This window comes from Lampris incognitus, chromosome 4 (genome assembly GCF_029633865.1).
Source record: "Lampris incognitus isolate fLamInc1 chromosome 4, fLamInc1.hap2, whole genome shotgun sequence".
In the NCBI taxonomy this organism is placed as follows: Eukaryota; Metazoa; Chordata; class Actinopteri; order Lampriformes; family Lampridae; genus Lampris; species Lampris incognitus.
Window position 1 is genome coordinate 35,460,831 of NC_079214.1, and position 24,685 is coordinate 35,485,515.

General features: G+C 42.7%; 1 protein-coding gene across 1 annotated transcript in view; it reads right to left on the reverse strand.

Moving 5' to 3' along the window:
- efl1 (elongation factor like GTPase 1) overlaps positions 1-24,685 on the reverse strand; it is a 175,362-nt gene that overhangs the window by 94,402 nt on the left and 56,275 nt on the right. The window contains exons 13-15 of the mRNA XM_056278312.1: positions 21,378-21,535; positions 20,887-21,062; positions 18,159-18,294 (exon numbers count right to left, since the gene is read on the reverse strand). Of these exons, the coding sequence (XP_056134287.1) occupies positions 18,159-18,294; positions 20,887-21,062; positions 21,378-21,535 (470 nt within the window). The remainder of the gene's footprint in view (positions 1-18,158; positions 18,295-20,886; positions 21,063-21,377; positions 21,536-24,685) is intronic.

Here is a 24,685-nt window from a genome sequence, read left to right on the forward strand (position 1 = left end):
CCAGGCAGCTGTTTCACATTAGGCCCTGATGATGAGAGTTTCATGTTGCCCGTGTCTTTAACCCCTGTGACAAACTATAGGCCTTACTAAGCACAGCATCAAACACCATCAAACCGGCTGTGTGCTCTCCCCCTCTGCTCCAATCACAGATATATCCCCGCACTGGCTGGATGTATGGTGGTAATCTAAAACAGCACAGAGAACCAAACAATGGCTTTTTGTTGAGGCTGTGATGATTGCGTAAGTGACTGGAATTGTGTGAGCCATACTACAGCAAAAGTATCAGCAAAGTCAAAACATGGCCTTCAGTTATATTTTAAGGAAGAGGGTGATGATGGCTTTCTCTCAACATCCAACTACATGAAGTGAAATCACCGAATAGGTATTTTCCTCGCAATTAGCACATCCCAACTTCATAATAACAAAGTGACAACCTAAAAGACAAGGTGACAGATGTCATTATACTGTGACCATTAATAGGATTGAGATATGATTCTCATTGAGATCTTGGGGATATCAAATGTTTGCAATTAAATGCGGCTAGGCTAGGAGCTACAAAAGTCTACATCTTCTGGGTTTCAACTGAAATTCTTAATGTGAACAGATGAAAGGCCCAGGTAAAAAGATACTGAGTGAGACAGACAGAGTGAGACAGCTGAGACATATAGCAAGTGTAAGACAGAAAGATAGTGAAAGAAACATTAAGTGGGAAAGAGAAAGAGACAAAGAAAGAGTGAGGGGGGGAAGAGAAATATTGAGAGAGAGAAAGAGACAAAAACAGACATTGAGAGACAGGAAGAGTGAGAGAGAAAACCAGAGATGGAGACAGAGATTGAGACAGACAAGGAAAGCGAGACCAAGACATAGTCGCTTTAATTAAAAGGGAAATCAGCCAGAGGAAAACTGAGTATAATGAGAGGTACTATGTTGAACAGAATCAGCACAGGAGCAATTTAAAAAAGCTCTCAACTGAGACAGTGAGGTGAGAAAATTACTAAGAAAGAAACCATGTCTTAAACGCCTCCACCAACAATCACTTCCACCGCTATAGTGCTCAACCTGGTGTAGTCTGGGGGCTGAATATTGAGGTTTAACACCCGTTGGAAAGATTTTTCTCGATTTGACATTACTCAAAATGCACACAGAAAAATCAATATTGCGGGGCACAGCTAACTGCTCAAGTCAGACGAGTTTCCAAGTGTTCTGGCTTGCAAAGCTAAGGTACAATGGCTTCAATTTAGGAATCTTTATTTTCCCATTGGACATCTGTAACAAAATCAAGAAGTAAAGAAAAACAGGATTAAAAGTCCGCAAATTTATCCTCCAGCTCACTGCAGACAAACCATGCCCTTGTTTTACTTACATGAGTGCTAACCCTGAGAGTTTGGCTGATGTAAGATGGAAAAAAAATGTTTAATCGAACAAGTGAACAAAAATACTCACACTGTGTTTTTACATAGCTATATTGGCATGTCTGCATGTTACCTACCAACATGGGGCTCGCCGATTCAAATCCCCATGTTATATCCGGCTTGGTCGGGCGTCCCTACAGACACAATTGGCCGTGTCTGCGGGTGGGAAGCTGGATGTGGTTATGTGTCTTGGTCACTGCACTAGCGCTTCCTCTGGTCAGCCGGGGCACCTGTTGGGGGGGGACTGGAGGCAATAGTGTGATCCTCCCACATCCTACATCCCCCTGGTGAAACTCCTCACTGTCAGGTGAAAAGAAGCGGCTGGCGACTCCATATGTATCGCAGGAGGCATATGGTAGTCTGCAGCCCTCCCCGGATCAGCAGAGGGGGTGGAGCAGCGACTGGGACGGCTCAGAAGAGTGGGGTAATTGACCAGATACAATTGGGGCGAAAAAGGGGGGGGGGATCAACCTTTGGGCGACCGTTACCATTTGAAAACACTACTTGGTGTAAAGGTTTTTTCAGATGGCAAGTTACAACTGCTCAGACGAGGCGCAGGTGGCTTGAAAGGCGGAGTTGCTGGCTGTCCAAACACCATGCATGTGCTTGTTTCATGCACAGGCCTACCTGCCTCCATGATGAGCAGTTCTCAACTTCTTGGGTCGCAACACGGGACTTCATCAGAGTTGCCCAATCAGGATACTCTATCTAGCCTGACCAATGACATAACAGTTTACTTGAATGAATGAAAATGGAGGAACAACTCATCCCTCATTCAGAACTGCTTTTTATGGTCATGCAGTCAACTGACAACAGAAACAGAAATATATGTCAATGAAAACACTGTACTGTGTGTTCGGCTGTACAGAGAGGCAAAATAAGTGAATCACAGAGTAAGTTAGAGGGGAAAGAGTCACTGGTGATTGGGAGAACCATGTGGACATATGTCAGCCATGATTCTGTGCGTGTTGTCACCGTCACCTTGGTTCCACATAAGAAGCAGGCTGGCGAGGGGAATGGGAGCGAGGCAGGTGGGATGGTCAGCGGGTATTGCTTGCCATCTAAAAAGCCCTTAATTCATTTTATCCTTGGACTGACTTGCAGTCTGGGTGGGGCAAGTTCTTTGTAATAAGTGCCTTTGTAAAAAGCACTTGTAGCGACAATCCTGAAGATTTACATTCAAACAAATGTCCTTTTTGATACTTTTTCTCAAAGGTGTATTTAGATGCATCTAATCTATCAATATCCAAATCAAGTTCAAGTTGCTCATTTTAAAAAGGGGTTATTATGGATAGCAAGATTTATTCTAGTTTATCAATCAATCAAGTTGCATTTTATATAGCGCTTTTCTAGCTGCAATAGCCACTCAAAGCACTTTTCAATTCAAACACAAACACACACACACCCAATGGCACGTCAACTACACGAGGCATCCAATGATGAAATTATTTACTAGTGAGGAGTATCATTTCATGCTTTCACAGCACTCGAGTAACATCCCTGTTGCACCAGGTTTTTTATTTGATTAAGTAAGAACATTTGATCAAGTCATTTAGAATTGCCCTTCAGAATAATGTCACACCGCGAACAATCAACTGATATTTTGCATAAGGCCACCCATGCCGAGAGCAATATAGCCTCTGGTAAAGTAGCCATTGTCAAGAAAGGGGGCAGGGTCAGCAATATTGCCAGCAAATGAGAGTTGCAGGTCACAAATGATGCTCTTAATGTTAATGACCCCCCCCCCCCCATCAGCCCATTTTATTAGAGGTGGGTGTATAACACTGGAAACTAAATAACCTTTGGTGAAAAAAATTTTTTTTCACAGATGGGTTTCATAGAAACAGTGGTTTTTTTCTTTTCTTTTTTTAAAGGAAGGAAAATACTTCCCCTCTAATGGTTATTGTTAAGTGGGACTTTCCCAGGAAAAAAAATTATACATTGCAGTGTTGTTTTTTTTCCTCCCAAATTGTACTTGGCCAATTACCCTATTTTCCAAGCTGTCGCAGTCGCTGCTCCACCCCCTCTGCCCATCCAGGGAAGGCTGCAGACTACCACATGCTTCCTCCGATACATGTGGAGTCACCAGCCGCTTCTTTTCACCTGACAGTGAGGAGTTTTGCAAGGGGGACGTAGCGCGTGGGAGGATCACGCTATTCCCCCCAGTCCCCTCCCCCCCAAAAAAACAGACGCCCTGACCAACCACAGGGAGGTGCTACTGCAGCAACAGGACACATACTCACATCTTGTTTCCCACCTGCAGACACAGCCAATTGTGTCCGTAGGGACACCCAACCAAGCCGGAGGTAACACGGGGATTCGAACTGGCAATCCCCGTGTTGGTAGGCAACAGAATAGACCACTACGCTACCTGGATGTCCTAAATCGCAGTGTTTCACGTATTCAGTATAGCAGTTGAATGCAGAGGAGTGAGGCAGATAGCAGCAAGTTTGAAGAAAAAGCAAAGTTATTGGAGTAACCAAGCAGCTTTGGAAGACCAAGTTGGTAGAAAACCTTTACAACAGATACTATAGCATCAATAGCTAAAACCCAGGTTCAACGATTTTTCTGTTGTCTGGTCACAGCGAAAATGCTGAGACAGCTGCACTAGCAACTCTGTTTCATTATGAATGGATGTCTGGTATTTTAAAGGCTGGCTCAAATATCACTGCACTTACCACAGTGTCCATAGGTGTCAGTAAGTAGAAAAAAGCAGTAATCTTAAGGATTGTAGCTTTAACCAGGCCTTAATTAAAAAAAAAAAAAAAAGGGCTTAAAAAAAGTGCTGCAGTGGTTAGCACTGTCATCTCACAGCAAGAACTTCCTGAGTTCAACCCCTGGGGTTGTCCAACCTTGGGGGTCATCCCAGGTCATTCTCTGTGTGGAGTTTACATATCCTCTGTGTGTCTGCAGTGGGTTTTCTCCAGGTGTTCCGGTTTCCCCCACCATCAAAAAAGACATGCATGTTAGGTTTAATGCTCCTGTCTGTGCCCCTCCCTGACCGAGGCATGACAAGACGAACTGGAGTTGGTCCCCGGGCACTGCACAGCAGCTGCCCACTGCTCCTAGCTACACAGCTAGGATGGGTTAAATGCAGAGCGTAATTTCCCTATGGGGATCAACAAAAGTATATCAAAATAAAAAATATAAGCATCTCTTAATCAGATCAGCGTTTCCCATATATAGCCTCAACTTGGGCAGCCCGCCCAGGTACATTAAGACCCACCCAGGTAGATAAAATCCGAATTCAAATTTTTTTTTAATCAAGACACGCAACTGTCATTTCATGATGTACACAGACTAATGGACATTCAGCCCCTCCACCCTCACCCTCCTCAAGACAATGCGTACGTCAGGTGTGTGTGACACAGTGATTCATTTGGTACATTGATTTCAAAGGGAGACTGGCAGTGTCAAGTTTTTATGAGGTAAGGTAACTTTTTTTCTTGACTCTATAATAAAAACAGCACTTAACCAGTTTGTTTATTGGATGCCTAACAAAGAATGTCTTGTCATATTTAAAGGACTCTAGTTTACGGATGGCGCAAGGCCGGCAGTAGGCATAGTGACAATTTCTTTGGGCACAAAGTGGTTTTTCTCTTGCCTGAGCTTGTTTGCTAATTTCCGGGCTCACCATGACATCACTCGCAACGAAATGGGCACGGGGATGCAGTAGAGGGAGTGTCAGTCAAAATCAGGTGGCACAGTGCTAGTTTGGTGTCAAATAACACCAAATATTACGCCTGTGTTGCCACCTGATCAGACCACGTCTTAGCGCAGATGCAGGCGTTGTGTGGTAGTTTCCGGGCTTTAGGCAAAGGTGCGCTAAGCATAGACTTATCCAGAATCAACACACGATTCTGTGTATGTTATGTTGGCCTATTTCGTGAAAATTTTAACTAATGACTATTGTCCTAAACCTTTTTAACCACAAAACAAAATATCTGCACGTGTATCATTGTCTTCCAACATAAAACAGTCAGTGTGCGTCATTATGCATGGAAAACAACATGGGGACAGGGATTTCAATATTTCAATTAACCTCATTCAACCTGCAAGAATGAACTGATTACCTAGGCTAAGTGATCCATGATCACAACTATTTAAGGCCTCCTACTGTGCTCACAGAATGCCCATAAAAGAGGGAAAGCTGCTGGTGAGAACGAAGACATGTTAAACGGTAGCTGGTCATATAATCATGTTTGCGTGTTGCGTGTCATATTACATTGGAATTGGTGTTAATGTCTGCTGTATGCACACTTAGAGACTCTGCACTTCCCAAACAAGGACATCAGTTTCCTCCTGGGAGGAGCTTTTCTGCCTTAACCGGTCTAGACTTCCACCATCCATTACGAAATTGGCAGTTCGCCATGACAGAGAGCGTGCTGCTTTTAAAGTGAATGAGAGGAGCTGATTTGATTGGCCATAATTGAAAACAGCTCCCACCACTCCCACTGATAATTTCTTCCTTCTAATCCAACCTTTTTACAACTGCGCCTCTGTTGCACCCGATTACCGCCAGTGCAGCATGTCCCGAAATCAGCAATAAAAGTATTGGCCACACCTTAGATCGATTTGCACTGTGAATTAGCACCAGCGCTTCGACTGTGCTATGACCTGGAAACTAGAGCCCAAAGTGTTAACGTTAACATTACACATCTTATTTTAACATAACTTACTACAAGTTGCACTGGCTAGCTAGTAATGTTAGCCTTGACACCAAACAGAACACAGTTAACAGAAACGCACAACTACTGACATTTTTGTATGTGACATCATGGAAAGCCGGACTAACATAACCAGGTTGACTGACACTTTTTCCTTCTTTCACCAGGCATGAAACCTACTGAATCCTATTTTTAGCAAAAAAGAAAGTGCCAGGAGGATGAAGAGAACCAAACAGCACCACAGGTAGGACCTGCAAACTTTTATAATGAGGAAATTGTCAGACAATATGCTGTTAGGAAACAAAATTAGTAATAATTAGTAGTAATCATTTCAGATGGCATCCAACATTGATTTTAATCTGAAACGTATTGGAGATTGGAGACCAAATGAGAATTCAAGCGATATTTTCAATCCCAGATGTCAATTAGTAGGTTCTGTATTTTGTTTTCTACTCTTTTCTGTCCTGTTAGGACGAAAACCACACAGAGATCATGCAGCAGTTGGCCAGTGAATTCAAGGAGTGGGCAGACATCTACCCTGGTTTGAGTCTTCTGGCTGCAGTGGCCATGGTCATCCCTGTCTTCAGCGTGAACTGTGAGTGAGACTTCTCCACAATGAGCAAGGTAAGTGATTTTCAACCATGCAAGAGAACACAATGTGTAAATGTTCTGTAAATTTTCTCTTGTGCCGTCTTTAACATTGGCTGTATTCAAAATGGTTATGCAAGTTTGTTTCTATTTCAGGTTGAAACTGACCCAAGAAACAAGCTGAAAGGAGAGCATCAGGCTGTATGCATCAGAATCTCAATAAATTGACCTGCCCCTGAAGCATATCCATACAGACAGGCGTTAGATTTTTTTTTTCCCAAGGCAAGGAAAATTAAATGTTCCAACAGGGAATGCCAAATATGCAAATATGCACATGACAAAAGGCTAAGGAGAACAACTCTGGACCAAAAGCAGAGTTAAAGTGTTTTGATGTCTTGACTATATTTTGAAAATGTGAACAGTATTTTATGATGTAAATAATTACTTATTTTTAGTTATTTATTTAACAATGCACCTCAAAAAGCAGCTAAAGTTAGTTTTGTTCTTTAATATATTTTGAAAACAGATTGTTTTTATATGTGGTTATTTATTTCTTAATTATTTATGTTGACATTGATATTTATTTTCAGTAGTTAATTCTTTGCAATAAATTAGAGTTAACGTTATTCATAAACCTTTGTTTGAGTAGTTTATTATGGAATCCGCCCCTTACACACCGCACCATCCACCACATGTAAATTCTCAGCCTGTGGGAAACACTGCCGATCCTATTTGATTCGCTTGCTGGCCAACATTACACATCAGGAGTTAATCCGGACAGCTTTCAGGTGAGAGTGAGGGAATATGTATGTTGATAACTAACCCCCACAACTAATCTGCTCTGCCAAGGGTGCAAAACATACAGCCCGCAGCCCAGACAAGGCCCAGCAACACTCTCTATGTGGCCCGCCAATTAACAAGAATAAATGAAATTATAACAAATAAGAACAAAAAAAGACATTCTAAACATAGCAGCCATACCCAATTAATTTGGATGGATTTAATGTGATACACTTCAACCAAGTGATTGTTTTCCAATTATCATTACAAGACCGGGGCCTTTCACGCGTCTAGTGTGTGTAGAAGGTGTTTCAGAGGCAAAAGAATATAATTTAAGAAGACATTACGAAACAAGACACCCAAAACTGATCTACAAGGTGAGGACGGAACACAAAAGATCAAAATCTTGAAAATATGAAGCGATGATTGGGGTCAGAGGCAGGTACAATTGCCAGCTATAGGACTGCTAAACTTGTTGCGAAATCTGCCTGTGTTTGTAAAAGTATCTATGATGAATATCAGACATACTTTGCCCAGAAGGCCAAAAGTGTCTATAAAAACATCTGTGTTTCAATAACAAGCAGTATATGATGCATTTCTGACATGGCCAATATTTCACACAATCAGTTAAAAAGCAAAATAAATGAAATGGCATTTTTCTGCCATAGTTTGCTTTGACTGATAACATAGACAAAACAGATACAATTCTCACAGAAACTTGACAAGTTTATCAAGAACTTACATCACTACCCAGAACAACTGGGTTTTAAACTTTTAGTTCCTTCAAAAATACAGTTGAGGACCAAATTTACCATGAAATAAGTTAGTGACAGCTGATGGTGCTCCTGCCATGATCAGTGAGTCTATACTGTACATTGTATGTAACTGACATCATTGTAAGTAGAATTCTATATAACAAATTGATCTGAGTAAACCTATTTAAAAGTCATAAGGAATAGAAATGGATGCTGAACTTTTATGGCCCTTTGTAGCCCTTGTGAAAAAAACAAGTAGTGCCCTAGGTTGACAATGTAAGTAAGAATCAGAAATTATCTCAAAAGTCATCAATACAGTGAATGGATAATTTGTACAGTATATGGATATCTTAATGTGACCAAAATGGCATCAAGTCAAAATCTTTTAGTCAACTTGCTTATTTAGAGTGAGGCAGAAAGACTCTTTGAAATGTTCCATATAATATGGACAACTAAAACACTAAGTGAACAGGAAGTTCTCTGAAACCAGATGCCAAGCATCGGCCTACAGGTAGAACTTGACAATGGAAAAGATTCTGTTTTGAATGATTTGGGGCCAGAGGTTACATTCAAAGCTGAACTGTCAAAGAGATGAACCGTGATAGGAGGCCTTCATTTCCTGTGGTTGCTGTGTCCAACAGCTGGCAGGAAACTGAGGAAGGAGCATCATACAATAGCTACAGTGGCTGCCTTTCCTTAGTCTGTCTGTGTCTATGTTTTCTGCTATTCATCTTAAAAGCATGCACACACGCACAAACACACACACACACACACGCACGCGCATGCATACATTGCTGAGGGGGTCTTATTCCCACACACTTGACACAGACTCACATGTGCACATACAAATGCAAACATACCACTTTGTCATGTGGTCCGTGTGGTGTGCCGTCATGTGGTCGACTGGAAAATTATGTTACCCGCATCAAATGCTGCCGTACTTTTTTATTTGTGTATGTGTGTACTTCTTCTTCTCCAATTACTTGCTCTAGCTGTCAGATAATAATGGGGGTCTAATCAGGGCCAAGCCTGGTGGGGTACATTGCTGCTCTGCTGGCAACATCCTCTCTGGACACACAGTCAACAAACGGGACAGGAATGATGACTTCCACATAGCCGAGAAAAGGACAGAAAAAGGGACAGAGAGAAAAAGAGAAATAGGGAGAGTAGGAGAATGAGAGAGAGAGAGAGAGGATTTGTGAAAAAGAAATAGAGATAGAGAGGGAAAGAGAGAGAGTGGTGGTGTGTGTTTGTAAATGAGGCAAACATTATTTCCAGTCTGCCTGGCAGACTACCGTTTTATTCAACTTTCAGCTTAGTCATCAGGCTTTTTTGGTGGAATGAAGCAGAATCCCTGAAGCAGTAAGCAGGTTATGTGCTACTTCACCACTACAAACCGAGAATAATGTCATCATCTCAGCTGAGATCAGACTGCGTATGAAACAAACTATCAGAGCCAGAGTGGCCATTCCAGCCTGAGGGGCGTTCTCTTCCATCACCCTGGCCCTACCCAAATCCATTTACAGCACATTTTGAGCTGCTGCCATGGAGCTGACAGTCCCAACTGAATAACGGAGGAGTGGGATCTGTGATGCTCACTCAAGGGTAGATTGTCTTACTGATGATTGCTTTCCCCATTAGAATTCCTGCCCCTACCCCCATCCCCATTGCCTATAGTGAGCAGCTACTGTACATTAATATCCTAATGCATGTTCCTTTCATAATTGATGATCATCTCAAAGGGAGCAGCTGAGTCATATTTGAAACTCGGTCAATGTTCCCCACAGCACTGATCCAACGGAAGAGATGCTGTGTAAATACTGTATCGCAATGACTAGCTGAAGACACAACATGGCTAAAGGAGGGGAAATCACCTATCACATACACTACACCTTGGATATAGAGCTGCTCACACCTGAAAACATGATGGTATGGACCTGGGATGGTAAAGCTGATTACGCACATGGCAATTTTGAGGAGAAAAAAAACAAAAAACGCTTATTCTAATGTCCAAGGTAAAACTTTTACACTACAACCAACCCCCTCAGATCTGCCTGCTTAATATGGGGATATCAAAGACGTCTAGACTCATATGACATAGGTGACACACGTGGGATCCAACTTGTCAAGCACAATAAACTGGGAGCCAAGCAGAAATGTGACGAGCTGGAATTGGCCAACCAAACTCTCTGGGTAGATTTGTGAGAAGCTGGGGCGTCGGCCCTCCCAAACCACCATCGCTATCCTCTTCATTTCATCTCATCTCATAATCAGCCGCTTCTCCGGGGTTGAGTCATGGTGGCAGCAAGCTAAGTAAGGCACTCCAGACGTCCCTCTCGCCAGCAATGCCTTCTAGCTCCTCCTGGGGGCTGGAAGGGAACACCTGGAACAAGGTGTTCCCAGGCCAGATTGGACATGTAGTCCCTCCAGCGAGTTCTGGGTCTACCCTGGGGTCTCCTCCCAGTTGGACATGCCCAGAAAACCTCCAAAGGAAGGTGTCCAGGAGGCATCCTAATCAGATGCCCAAACCACCTCAACTGGCTCCTTTCAATGTGAAGGAGCAGCAGCTCTACTCCGAGCTCCTTCCGGATGTCCGAGCTCCTCACCCTATCTCTAAGGCTGAGCCCAGACACCCTACGGAGGAAACTCATTTCAGCCGCTTGTATCCGCTATCTCACCCTTTCAGTCACTACCCAAAGCTCATGACCATAGGTGAGGGTCGGAAGAGGGTATCCTCTTCATCTACAACCCAATTTACCCTTTTTCAAATTGTGAGAAGGCAGAGACAAAGAAATAATAATTTTAAAAAAATCATTGCTTACTTACTTTTTTAATACCTGTATTTCCTGAAATTAATGACTGAAATAATGTAGTATGGATTGTCAATGACAGTGTTGTTAGTCTGTCATAGTCTGCTGATCAGTGGAGTGTCTCCATGTGATTATGATGAAATGCTTATGATTTGGGGCCTCATTTAGAAAATAAGTGTGTAGGATCCATACTAAAAGTGTACGTGTGCACAAAAGCCGAAAATGTCGTACCAGAAAAAAAAAATCAGATTTATAAAACCATGCACACACACCTGCAGGCAATGCTTCCTTTATAAATCAGTCCACCTGGAAATGTGTGCACATGGATCAGCCTCATATTCTGCCCTCTACACAACCACATTCAACCATATATGCTCAATGCAAAGCACCTCGTAAATGTTGATGCGTATAATTAAGCCTGCTAATCAGTGGTTATTTACGGTGACTCATGGCAACAACCGAGAGGAAGACCAAGAAAAAGGAATTTTTTCTGACATAGAAATTAAGGCGCTTGTGTGAGGAGGTTAGAAAGCACGTACTGTTTGGTGGCCAAAGCAGTGGGGTCACAAATAAAAGAAAATGCATTGAGTTGCAACACGTTACTGCTGCAGTTAATGGAGTGCGACAGAGAGGACAGTACCAGAAATTTAAAAAAAAAAGTGGTCAGATCTAAAAGTGGAGGCAAAAAAAAGAAGAAAGAACTGCGTCCCACCATCAGAGCATATCTGCTACTGGTGGGGGCAAAGGCACATCCAAGCTCACACTGCAGGAAACACAAATGGCTTCAATACTCAGTGAGTGTGGCATAATGTAGGAGAACGAGGGAGAAACTGACATGGCTGAGACAACAAACAAACTCGGTAAGAACTGTTTTATCTTTTATTACATGGCAGTGTAAATAATCAAACATAGAGACATGTGAAAAAGAACAGCAGGCTAATGTGTTGTTGTGTCTTTTAGTTCTTCTTCCAGAGTTGATGGAAGCAGTAGGTGGCGAAACGCTACCCAGAGAGAAGAGTCCAAGCAAAGGGGCTGTAGCCATAGAGTGTCCAGCCGTCTGCGGCAACAGTGTGTCACGTGCACATGGCACGTCCGGAAGTGGCCGGGTCCTGACTGATGCTGTCCTACCAACACAAAGAGACACCATCAGTGCAATTAATGATGTAGCAGAAGAACTGAAACAAATAAGAGCCATGATGTGTGAAATATCAACAACATTAAAAGATCTTGGCAAAAAAATAAACCTTAATTGCTGTCTTTTTACAAGCGCCGCATTACTTCATTATGTATCTTTGCGCACCCAGTTGATAACTTTCCTGTCGGGGAGGAGGCTGTGGGTTGGGGTCCTCAAGCTGTGGGGTGGGGGGGGGCAATCCTCTGTGCCATATTGTACAGAATGGCACACGTCTGCCACCTAAGGCATCTAAAGACTGCCATTGGCATTTGAGGAGGCTAATGACACGCTCATCAACTGAGTGTGCACAAGCGTGGGCATAATTGTAGTGCATTTCCTCGGTGCTCCGCTGGTTTGGAAATCGGGTAAGGAGCCAGTGCCTGAAGGGGTAGCCACTGTCACCTGCAGGTTATAACAGAGAGGAATTATGCATCAGGCTTGAATGGCTAAAATTTCTACAAGTTATAACAGAAAGGAATTTTTTATATCAAGCTTGAATGGCTAGAATTTCTACAACATGTTGTTTATTAACTTACCAAGAAAGGCCATCACGCACAGCACCTGCCTGTAGTCTGTTCCCTACACTGTGTGTCAGGATAAAAAGAGATGTGTTGAGCCAGGCCATTGTGCCACTACATTCGTCAGGACCAAATTAGAGTCACATATGACTTAATTGAATGCATATTCTTTCAATTTACATAAAACAAATTCCTTTTCATAGAGCCCTTAAAGCAATATGAGTGCAGTCAATTGCATCGATTACACTAGGCAACCGGACATTGCTGCAAATTGTCTTTTGATGTTGGCTTGTTCTCCCAGTGTATGGGAACTTGATGTATCGACTACTCATTTTAATAGTTCCATCCAAAACGGCAGGCATTACTGGACTCAGGGACGGCTGCAATATCCCAAACCTAGGATAGAATTTAACAGAATTATATTCTTACCAACAAGGGCTTTAGGCAGAAATGTAAACATTATGTAGCATTAATCATATCACATACGTACCTGTTGGCTAATTCCCACTGGTAACAGCCGGTTGCCAGAAACCCCAGAGTGGCCAGTTCCTGTATTTGTACTGGGATGGCATGGTTCTGTCGGGTTGCTCTGTCTAATGCTGGACCCAGTTCAGCACATAGATCCAAAAGCATGGCTGTAGGGAATCTTAATCGGCTTATTAGCTAGTCATCATCATGGGCCAGGAAATCGTCATGGTCCCTGAACACTTATTCCCTCCTAATCCTTCCATTCACATAGTCCTCTAGCAGTGCCAATGCATCCATCATGCAGCATTATGCACGAGTGTCACTGCAGTATTTTTTTTATTTTCCCCCCCTTTTTCTCCCCAATTATATCCAGCCAATTATCCCACTCTTCCCGAGCTGTCCTGGTTGCTGCTACACCCCCTCTGCCAAACCAGGGAGGGCTGCAGACTACCACATGCTTCCTCTGATACATGTGGAGTCACCAGCCACTTCTTTCCACTTGACAGTGGGGAGTTTCGCCAGGGGGATGTAGCATGTAGGAGGATCACACTATTGCCTCCAGTTCCCCCTCCCCCGCCAACAGGTGCCCTGGCCGACCAGAGGAGGCGCTAGTGCAGCGACCAGGACACATACCCACATCCGGCTTCCCACCTGCAGACAGGGCCAATTGTGTCTGTAGGGATGCCCAACCAAGCCAGAGGTAACACGGGGATTCGAACTGGCAACCTCTGTGTTGGTAGACAACGGGTCACAGCAGTATTTATATGTTTAGAGCAATCAGCCTAATTGTTTCCACATCTTACCAAAATGACCATGTAAATCAGTGGTATCTCCCAACCTGGGATATCATTTGAAAATGGAAGTTTGATAGGGGGACACAATTTATTTATTTATGTCAGTTTTGTGAACTTGGCCTGTATTATGATTCGGACTAATAATGAGGATATGGAGTGTAATGATTGTGCGAGAGCTGTCCCTGTCTTTACTTCCAGACTTTGCAAATTTACACAATCCATAAGTCCAGGTGGTGAAGATGTGCTGGGTGAGGTGACTGGAGAAGGCAGTGTGTGTGACAGCCATTGTGGTGTATCCAGTGCGCCTGACTGCACAGTCATATTTACTGCAGCGATTTTACACAAAATTTTTTTCCATCCATTCATTATCCAAACTGCTTATCCTGCTCTCAGGGTCACGGGGACGCTGGAGACTATCCCAGCAATCACTGGGTGGCAGGCAGGGAGACACCCTGGACAGGCCGCCAGGCCACCAAAGGGCCCCACCCGCAAAAACTATATGAAAACTAAAACCATACTTGGTGATATATGCACAGTATTAGAAGACATTATTGAAAACTATTGATGTTCTGTTCTGTAATTATTTAATGCTATTTGATATCATCTTGGATTTCAACAACTGATGAAACATCATCGGTTTCATCGGTTGTTGAAATCCAAGATGATACCTATTTCATAAGTAAGCATCCATAAAGTCTGACCCTAGCCTCTGCGCTCTGGGAGTGGGAAATGTGATGGTGAGACAGCGCTGATGAAATATTGAGCAAAATTTGATTTGAGATTTGACTTGGCTTATATCTTTTACAATTGCTTATGGAATAATGATGGCTCATTAGCACAAGCACAAATAACACCGCTGGTTTGAATGTTTATGATAAAGTAGGTCTATGAGTAACATGCATATAATAATGCCTCTCACATTTAATTTCAACTATCTGGCTTCAATTCACCACTGCACTATCTGCATTGCCAAATGTGTTCTGATCATGTCTGAAAGAAGAACAAGGACACATAGGACCCTATTTAAATCTATAGCACATGGTCTAAAGCCATGGTAAAAGTGCATTTAAGGTGTGTCCAAATCCACTTTTGCTAGTTAAACAGTGCATAATCATAATCTGTGCAAAAAGTAAGGCGCAATGGATATGGTGACAGAGGACATGCGGGTGGCTGGTGTGACAGAGGAAGATGCAGTGGACAGGAAGAGATGGAAACGGATGAGCTGCTGAGGCAAGCCCTAACAGGAGCAGCCAAAAGTAGTAGTAGTAGTTGTGTTTTGGATGTAACATAAATTAAATCAATCAGTGTCTTCTCCCATTCCCTCTAAAAGCCAGATGTGCTTGCACCTTGGCAGATAGCTATTTAAACGGCAGATTCGGCAAGTTGGAGAAACAAACAGTTTTCTGCAGAGGAAACAGATCTGTTTGTGAGCGAAGTGAAAGCGCATGAGCAGATCATCTACAGGAGCAGCAGAAATCCACCAAAGCTCAGATTCCATTTTGACATTTATTTTCTAAATATCGTAATGTACATAATAACAATCTTTCACATTGTAATGTTTTTAGTTGTAATCTTTTGCATGTTTGAGCACTGCTGCATGTCCCTGTGTGTGTAACAAGCAGAGTGTAAACACATTATACACCCACCTATGTAGGAGCATCTTACTATCTGAATAATGCACCCTTTAAATGGCAGGAAAATACTGCGCCATTGACTTTAGACCAGGATTTTGTTGGTCAATGCAGAATTGCTTTCCGCTGCTTCAAGATAGCAATGCGCTAACAATGCACCTGACCACACCTCATTTTAACACCAACACGCCCATGGGCGCGAGTACATTTGCTATTTAAACAACATGGGTGCTTGGTGGGAAAATGAAAACTGTGTCCATCTGAAACTAGCAATGACACCTGCGCTGCACTTTGCGCCAGGTGTAAGATAGGGCCCATGGTGTCACAGATGCGAAACACAACTTCTGTGACTTTATAGTCAATGGGACGGTGCAGGACCATTGTCTCAGTTTTGTAACTGGAAGTAAGCATAGTATTCACCGGACATTTTCAGGTGAGTAGCTAACATTACATATTAATTATGTATCCTGACAGGATGCTTAACATTGACATTGTAAAACAGATGCTTTCCACAAGTTCCACAAGAGTTAAAGTTAGTGCGTCTGAATCATGTCTGGAGCTAATCAACAACCCAGAAAAGCACGCTGGTTCATCAGAAACTTCTATCAAAAGATTAATTTGTTTGAGCAAGTTAAATACAATAGTGTATGTATGTCTTACTTTCATTTCTGTTGATGGCATTTCTGTGAAATACCACTGCACATGAAACCAGACAGAATATGAGGGAAAGAATAGAAGAGAATATCTTGGCAATTTTCTTACCAATAAGGATCATAATGTTAAAAAAAAAAAAACTTTAACATCCTACAACATATATCTCTAGATGAACTCACTCATATAATTTTTGTAGGGGTCACAACACCGACAACCCCCCCCCCCCGCCAAAAAAAAAAAGAAAAAGAAAAAAAATTACGCAGGTGGTACAGCTAAACGTGAGTCTGTTTGTGAGTGGGTGAGTGAGTTAGAAGACAAGTCCATGAGGTGCTTCACATCTAAAAAGATTCTTTCTTGTTGGAGGTTGCACTGGTTTGAACCCCCTGTGCAGTGTCATCAACCAGTGCATAGTTATACAGTTGAAAGAGGCTAGATCTAGTTCTATTTAGAATCACAATCTGTTTTTATTGGCTAAGTTAATTTTCCCATACCAGGAATTTGACTTTGATATGAATTGAAATTTAAGAAAAAGTTATATGTTTTAGAACCCTATGGAATCTGAGTCTATTGGAAATTGTTAATGTTTCAATTGATAACAGGTTTGTATCTTTTCCCTTCATTTTTATGCTATTTTGCACTTTGAGCTATTCTGTTGTCTTCATGTGAGTGTGTGCTGAAACTGATGTACTGCTGCCATTCTTGGCCAGGTCTCTCTTGTAAAAAAGATTTTAATCTCAATGGGACTAACCTCGTTAAATAAAGATAAATGAAAATGAAAATATGTAGGTGAAGGCAATATAAGTGTTAAGTAAAATGTAATGTGAAAAGTAATATGTGTGCATGAAGTTAATGCTCTATGTATAAATATCTGTGTTAAAATTCAATTTCACATCAATCACAAACACTACTTAGCTTCAATCTAAATATATAGGCTACTGGAGGCAGAGCCCATCATTTGTGGAGATTTTTCTGTCCAAAAAAGCAGCCAAACAGATGATGGGACTTGCAACAAGGAAGCACAGTCACCTAGTGGGACTACTCAACTACAATGCATAGAAGTTGTTGAATGTGTGAGAGATAAGAGAGAGAGAGCAAGAGAGAAAAAGTGTCCATGTATAATAATTCACTTTTAAAACATCTTTTCTGAAATAGATATGTTGGCAGGGCACACCTGAGCCAGCTTAAACACTATGAGCAAGCTTAGTTTGAAAAAAGAAAAGAAAAATAAGAGATACATTCTGTTTCTCCAGGTGGTTGTAATGTTGTTTCCATTTGATCTGATAAAGCAAAATGATGACAAGAATATTGCTCATCAAGATTGCCAGGTTGGCCAGATTATTTAAACACAAGCAAACAGTTGAGGAATTTCATAATGTATGAAGAGGGGATGTTGTTGCCATTTTTGGAGGTGCAACGTGAACGCAATATAACAATCTGAGTAACAACACACTGCCTCCAGCGTGTAGCAGTTAGATTAATTATATTTTTGCTATCCATCTTGTTTATGCTTCTTTTTATATGACCGTTATACTTTAATGGCCACATGAACTTTCAATTTCGCATACTCATTTTTTGTGACCTGTCTGGTTATTATTAATCAAAGAATACCTAATTTAGTAGGGTACATGTGACCTCAGTATTTTATGTACAGTATTTCACTCAGTTGTGTTAGGATATTACTTCTTTGTTTCTCGCACTTTTAAAGACTGCGTTGATGCACTCTTTTGAGTCTGCTTGATTCTGCAAAATTCAACTTCTTCACAAGGATAAATCAAGTATTTTTTTTTTATCTTTTCTTACCTTATCCAACTGATCTAACTTTTGCAATGAGTAACAAGTCATGAATTGCATTTGTTTCTAACTAAGGGGTCTAAGCAGAGCATGAATAGCAGGTAACAAACACTCACCCAGGACATTTCCTGAGGGCACTTCCTCCAGTTCCTCCAGCTCTCTGCCCATCAGCAAGTACAAGCTGTCAACTGAGCAGCAGGACAGGTGAGGCACAGCAGGCAGCAAGTCCGACGCAACACAGCCCTCTGACAGCTGACACAGAGGGAGACAGTGAGTGAGACAGACACAAACAGACGGACAGACAGGAAGAGAGAGAGGAGAAATGGAATGAAAATATCAGTCTAGTTCAAAACTTCTTTCGTCTTGCTGATATGTAAATGTAAAATGTGAGAGGGATGAGTCTCTCTATGAATTAGACTGTAGACAAGCACTGATGTTATTTATTTTCTTGTTTTAAATTTCACGTTGCTTCTTTTCAATTATTATTTGAATGTCTCCACCTATATGCTTTCCCCTTAATAGAGAAAATATTTACAACCCTGTCTTTCTTTCATCTTCTCCCTGTTTAGCTCCAGTTGTATTTTGAGGCTTTGGCAGTGTTGCAAATGTAACATTCATGCCAATAAAGGATACAACTGAATTAAATTGAGAGAGAGAGCGAGACAGAGACAGAGATAGAGACCGAGACAGGGAGAGAGAGAGAGCGAGGGGGGGGTTTGCAAAGTGCTGAGAAGCCAGATATAGCTGATGCTCACTTTGTATTTTTGGATGTCAGTCTCAATACAGCTTACAGCTAAACTCGTTCCTACTGACAAACTTTTTCTAAGTTTTGGATGGAGGTAAGAAAACGCACACTGAAAAGCAAGAAGAAAAAGTCTTAAAGTGCAACTTCTCCCCAAGGTCTGAGCCTAACACTGCATAATTTTGAAAAATGGTAAAAAGTGGGCCAAGAGCTGAAAAGGGGGGGTGAGGAGGGGCCAAGTGGATGTGTGAGGCAGGAGCATGGGCAGGAGTAGCTGGGGAGATCCGCAAGAAGGGCTCAGCGTGAGTCGCTGGCTCGCCACCATACACAGTCCCCTCCACCGGCCCAGCTTCCAGCACAGCATGACCCACCCCACAAAGACACCCTGAGTGCCGCGATGCAGATGCGCTGCAGATGGAAAGGGGCCCAGCAAGACAAGTGGAGAGAGGCAGGCAATGGGGCGACTGCTCCCCCAGCCGCAGCAAGATCCCAGGCCGACTGACCCAGTTGTCCGGTGGTGCTCCTATAGCCATCAAAAGCACAAGTCCAAACCACTGTGCCAAAATTGAAAATGATGAAATAATATAACTATAACGAACTGTAAATTGAGAGACATTCAAAAGGTTGGTAGAAAATGTAATAAAGGCGCAGGATTAGCGAGTAAACTCCTGTGAATGATGAGTCTCGATTGTCATATATTAGAAAATGAGTGTGGTTTCACAGACTCACACTCAAGGGTGGGGCTGGGGGAGGTGGGTCGCCTACCTCTGATTAGAGGGAGTAAACTTTTTTTTAAATTTCATTATGCAGATAAGTCCCAACCACTCGATTCTATGTCAGCATTGGCCTTGCAAGGTTCAGGACTGATTTAAAACAGTAGATGGCGTCCAGGTAGCATAGCAGTCTATTCCATTGCCTACCAACACAGAGATCGACGGTTCGAATCCCTGTGTTACCTGCGGCTTGGTCAGGGGTCCCTACATACACAGTTGGCCGTATCTGCGGTTGGGAAGCCAGATGTGGGTATGTGTCCTGGTCGCTGCACTAGCACCTCCTCTGGTCAGTCAAGACGCCTGTTGGGGGGGGGGGCGGACTGGGGGGGAACAGCGTGATCCTCCCACGTGCTACGTCCCCCTGGTGAAACTCTTCACTGTCAGGTGAAAAGAAGAGGCTGGCAACTCCACATGTATTGGAGGAGGCATGTGGTAGTCTGCAGCCCTCCCTGGATCAGCAGAGGGGGTGGAGCAGTGACCGGGATGGCTCAGAAGAGTGGGGTAATGGCTGGATACAATTGGGGAGAAAAGGGGGGAAAACTCCCCCCCCCCCAAAAAAAAACAGGAGATGGTGTTTTGAGCCACTGTCAACCCGTGAAATGCCCATTTTGATAAATTTGGAAAGAACTGTCAATATTAACACCAGCATTGATGTATTTCATATCATTCAGTTTACAGCTAAAAAAAACACATAAGTGTTTAGTACCTCTTTAAACATCAGCGATCGTCACATTGAACTGTTTCACATCACTGGAACTAATTGCATATTTGCCAGTAATAGGCCATGGGAAGGATAATTATCTGTTTTTCGTGCCACTAATCAGGTTTTATTAACCTTGAATCCATGGTGAAGTAAAATACAAGACAAATGACTATGCAATTTCAAAAATCACAGTAAGTGAAAGCTGTTAAGAAAAACTGTTTTGCCATATCCTTCTTTACTCACTTATGGTACATGATTTGAAATTTAATGGAAAATGGTGTTTGTAGTGCAAAAGTGGCTTTCCTAAAACGGCATTAATAAAGAAAATAACCAAATTCTGTCTTGCTGAGATCAAAACCTCAGGAGGTCAATCCTGAGGCTTGAAACCACCCCGCTTACAGGGATAAACTTGCATATATAAGTTTTTGTTGGGTCTTGGTCCAAAAAGAGTTTTTAAACTCTGACATAGGGAGAGATAGTTGTTAGTAGACCCACAGACCAACACAGACCTCCAACTGTGTCAGCAGGTCGTTTTAATGATTTGTAGACGCTGTGTGCACGAGTTAGTGTATTAGTGCTGGAATGTGTTTGTCCATACACCCATACATGTGTGCATGTGTATTTACCAAGCTCAAACCCTGGGCTGGATCATACTTGGGTCCCAGGACAAACACCTTCTGCCCTCTCTTGACAACCCCGCTGTAAACCCTGGCAAAGGCCACAAACGTCTCCTTGCCTTCCTCCTCCGACTTTGTTTCTTTGACCATCAGATTCTCCATTTGGGATGAGATGCACTCACCACCTGAAAGAACGCACACACATGCATGCACGCACGCACACACACACACACAAACACACACACACATACACCAGTTGGGTGTTATGTTGTTAATGGATGTTAAAAGTAATTGTCATGTTATCTTATCTGTTTCAAGACAAAAATTAAAGACAGGGATAAATACTGAGAGAGATACCAAGAAAGAGAGAGAGAGACAGGCAGACAGACAGAGAAGCATTAAGTAACAAAGAGGGGCCCAAGGACTGAATGTCAGAAAGGAACAAATGAATGAATTAATCAGGCAAATCCAGAGTTGTGTTAAGTTGTGGCTCTACTTGCCAGTGCTATTATCTCCAGCAGGTTGAGCTGCTTGTGGTGTACTTCCTGGTTGGCTGCAGCCCTCGATGCTTTCTGCTTGCTGATTGGCTGCCATCCTGTCTGCATGTCTCTGTCTAGCCAGTTCCCTGCGCTGGGCAATCTCTTCCTGGGTGAGTGGCCTGACAGCACCCATGGCCACACGCGCGCGTGCGCGCGCGCACACACACACACACACACACACACACACACACACACACACACACACACACACACACACACACACACACGTCATTATCTCATTTACCCTCATTTATCCCAGGAAGGTCTTGTTCTACAACAGTAATTTGGATTTAAAGCTCAAAGCTAGACATGTTGAATTCTAGATGGTTGTGTTTCTTTAGACATTCTTTGTGAGTAAAACAGTTATATATTTGTTCTTCAGTAGCTAAAGAGGGTTTGTTAACACACTCTTAAAAACAACTGGTGTTGTTTGACATTAGAGTGATGAAAAATAACCAACTAGAGTTTAAAATGTTTTGTAATGCCACCACACTTGAAGATGACATTAAATCTGCAACTGTATGCATGTTTAAACTTACATTACTTAATTCATTCTGATATGAAATTCAACGGGAGGGTTATATCATATTAAACTTTGCCAAACGGGTACAACATGACCTCCTGTACAAAGATGTTTGAGACTCATACACTGACCTGTCAACGTCTTACAGGACTAGGTCAAAACCTAGTACAGGGGTGGACTGTGAATGGTCAGTGTTCAGAATTGTGACCAATTTGTTACAGGGCTAGTCAGTGGCCGTGTCTTTAATGTGAATTCCTGGATATTAAATGTTAATCTGCAATTTTCTGTAGTGGTCCCAGTAATCCAAAGGAATTGAATCAAGTGCAACTGGACTTGGTATATATCCATGAAGACATTTCACCTCTTATCCAAGAGGCTTCCTCAGTTCGTGCCTTTCTGACTAGACCAAGCTAGTCTCTACCAACAAGATAACATTCCATGTATATATGGACTCCCTAAGATTCATAAAGATGGAACCCCTCTCAGGCCCATCGTCAGCAGCATAAACTTGGTCACGTACAACATTGCCAAACATATAGCCAACATCTTGACCCCTTTAGTGGGCGAAACACCTCACCATATTCAAAACTCCATTGACTTCGTGGACAAGGTCCAAGGCATAAAACTGGAACCGAATGAAACCATGGTATCCTACGATGTGACCTCGTTATTCACCTGCATCCCAACCATGGAGGCAACGTTTGCTACGGGACGACACCCTCCACAATAGGACCAACCTCAGCACAGACCAGATTTGCCAACTACTGGACCTTTGCCTGAACACTACATATTTCCAATTCAGGGGCCAGTTTTACAGACAGAAACATGGCTGTGCAATTGGCTCACCAGTATCTCCCATTGTGGCCAACTTATATATGGAAGAGGTAGAACACAGGGCCCTGAACTCCTTCAGAGGAACACCTCCGAGCCACTGGTTCAGATATGTGGACGACACATGGGTCAAAATCCAAACACAAGAGATGCAAGCGTTTACCAAACACACCAACTCAGTGGACAAGAACATTAAGTTCACAAGGGAAGACGTAAAGAACAACAGTTTGCCCTTCTTGGACTGTGACGTCCACATTGGGGAAGACAGGAGCGGCCAATTTGGGGTTTACAGGAAACCTACACACACAGACCAATATCCAGAGGTGCACATGCGTACTTAAAATATTCAACGAGCACCAGATTCAAGTGTTTTACCGCGCATTTGCGTACCAAACATTTTGCAGTGCAGAGTATGAGCCACTGCTTTTAGCCAATGCTATAGTATGAGCCACTAATTTCTCCAAAATGTCAAAGAAGCAAGCGACATTGAGTAATTTCTTTGGTCTTCCTACACCTCCACCAAAGAAATGCCATACTGAACTAGAACCAAAGTCAAAGCGTAAGTTTTCAGAGAAATGGCTGCAGGACATCGGCTGGCTTCAAACTGATGACGCCCGCACTGAGATGTGGTGTAAACTATGTCGGGAAAATCCCACATTAGCGGACAGAAACTGCCACTTTTATGTGGGGACGAAAAACTTCAGCCATCCAGCTTTTGATAAGCATGCAAACAGCAGAGAACACCAGAAAGTAGCGGAAGCTATTGCTAACAGGCGCAGCCAGGACCAGAGACCCAGCGGCCCGCTCGACACATGGCAAGACAGACTGACGGAAGAACATCAGGCACTGTGAGTCATTTAATAAATCTATCATCACTTTGCTAAGCTTTTACTTAAAGAAAGGGGGTGCAAAACGAATTGCACAACTACAAAAGATATGTGAGGAGAAAGACATTGATTTTGTCAAACTAGGTAAGTTCCACAACATCAGATGGTCTGCATGGAGACAAGAGACTCTGTTTAAAATATGGAGAATGTTACCAGCCATTCAGATCCAAGTGGCAACAAGTGATGACAGTAGCCTAAAACATCTCAGCACAGAGCGTTTTCGTTGTTTCCTAGCCAACATGCTTGATGTTGGGAACATTTTACAGTTCACCTCCCTCAGGTTCCAGAAAGACAATCTGACTATTGGTGAATGCAAAGATGAGCTCATGGTTGCTATTGGACAGTTGACGCTACTGATGGGCAGTGAGGGCAAGTACAGGGAGGAGACTGTGGCACATGCTGAAGCTGACAGGGATAAGATTGATGTGTTGAGAGCTTTAATTCATGAATTTGAAAGCAGATATGAATCCCTCAAGTCATGCGATCACTTTTTGATTTTTGATCCTACAACTTGGCCTAATGAAATGAAAGACCTCCACGGTTTTGGCAACACAACACTTAGTAACATCCTTGAGAAATATGACGCCAGCATGCATGTTGACAAAGATTCAACTTTAAGAGAGTGGATGCGTTTAAAGCAAGCTGGAAAACGTTTGGCAGCCTCCTCTGTGCATGATCTAGTCAATGTAGTGAACACCAGCAACCCAGGCAGTTACTCCAACATTCAGAAAGTCCTTCTGCTGTCTCTTACACTGCCCTTGAGCAGTGCTAAATGTGAGAGGGGATTTTCACACCTGAATATAATAAAAAACAAGTACAGATCCTGCCTGTCAGCCTATCGCCTCTCATCTCTAATGCACATCCACTTATCTAAGTTCACAACAGAAACCTTTGACCCAAAGCCAGCAGTAGACTTGTGGATGCAAATAGCTAATCGTAGGCTGACGCAGCGAGAAAGGAGCAGGCCTAGTACATCTGGTGTTTTTGAAATAGAGGAAGACAGTCTGGAGGGGAGTGATGAAGATGAC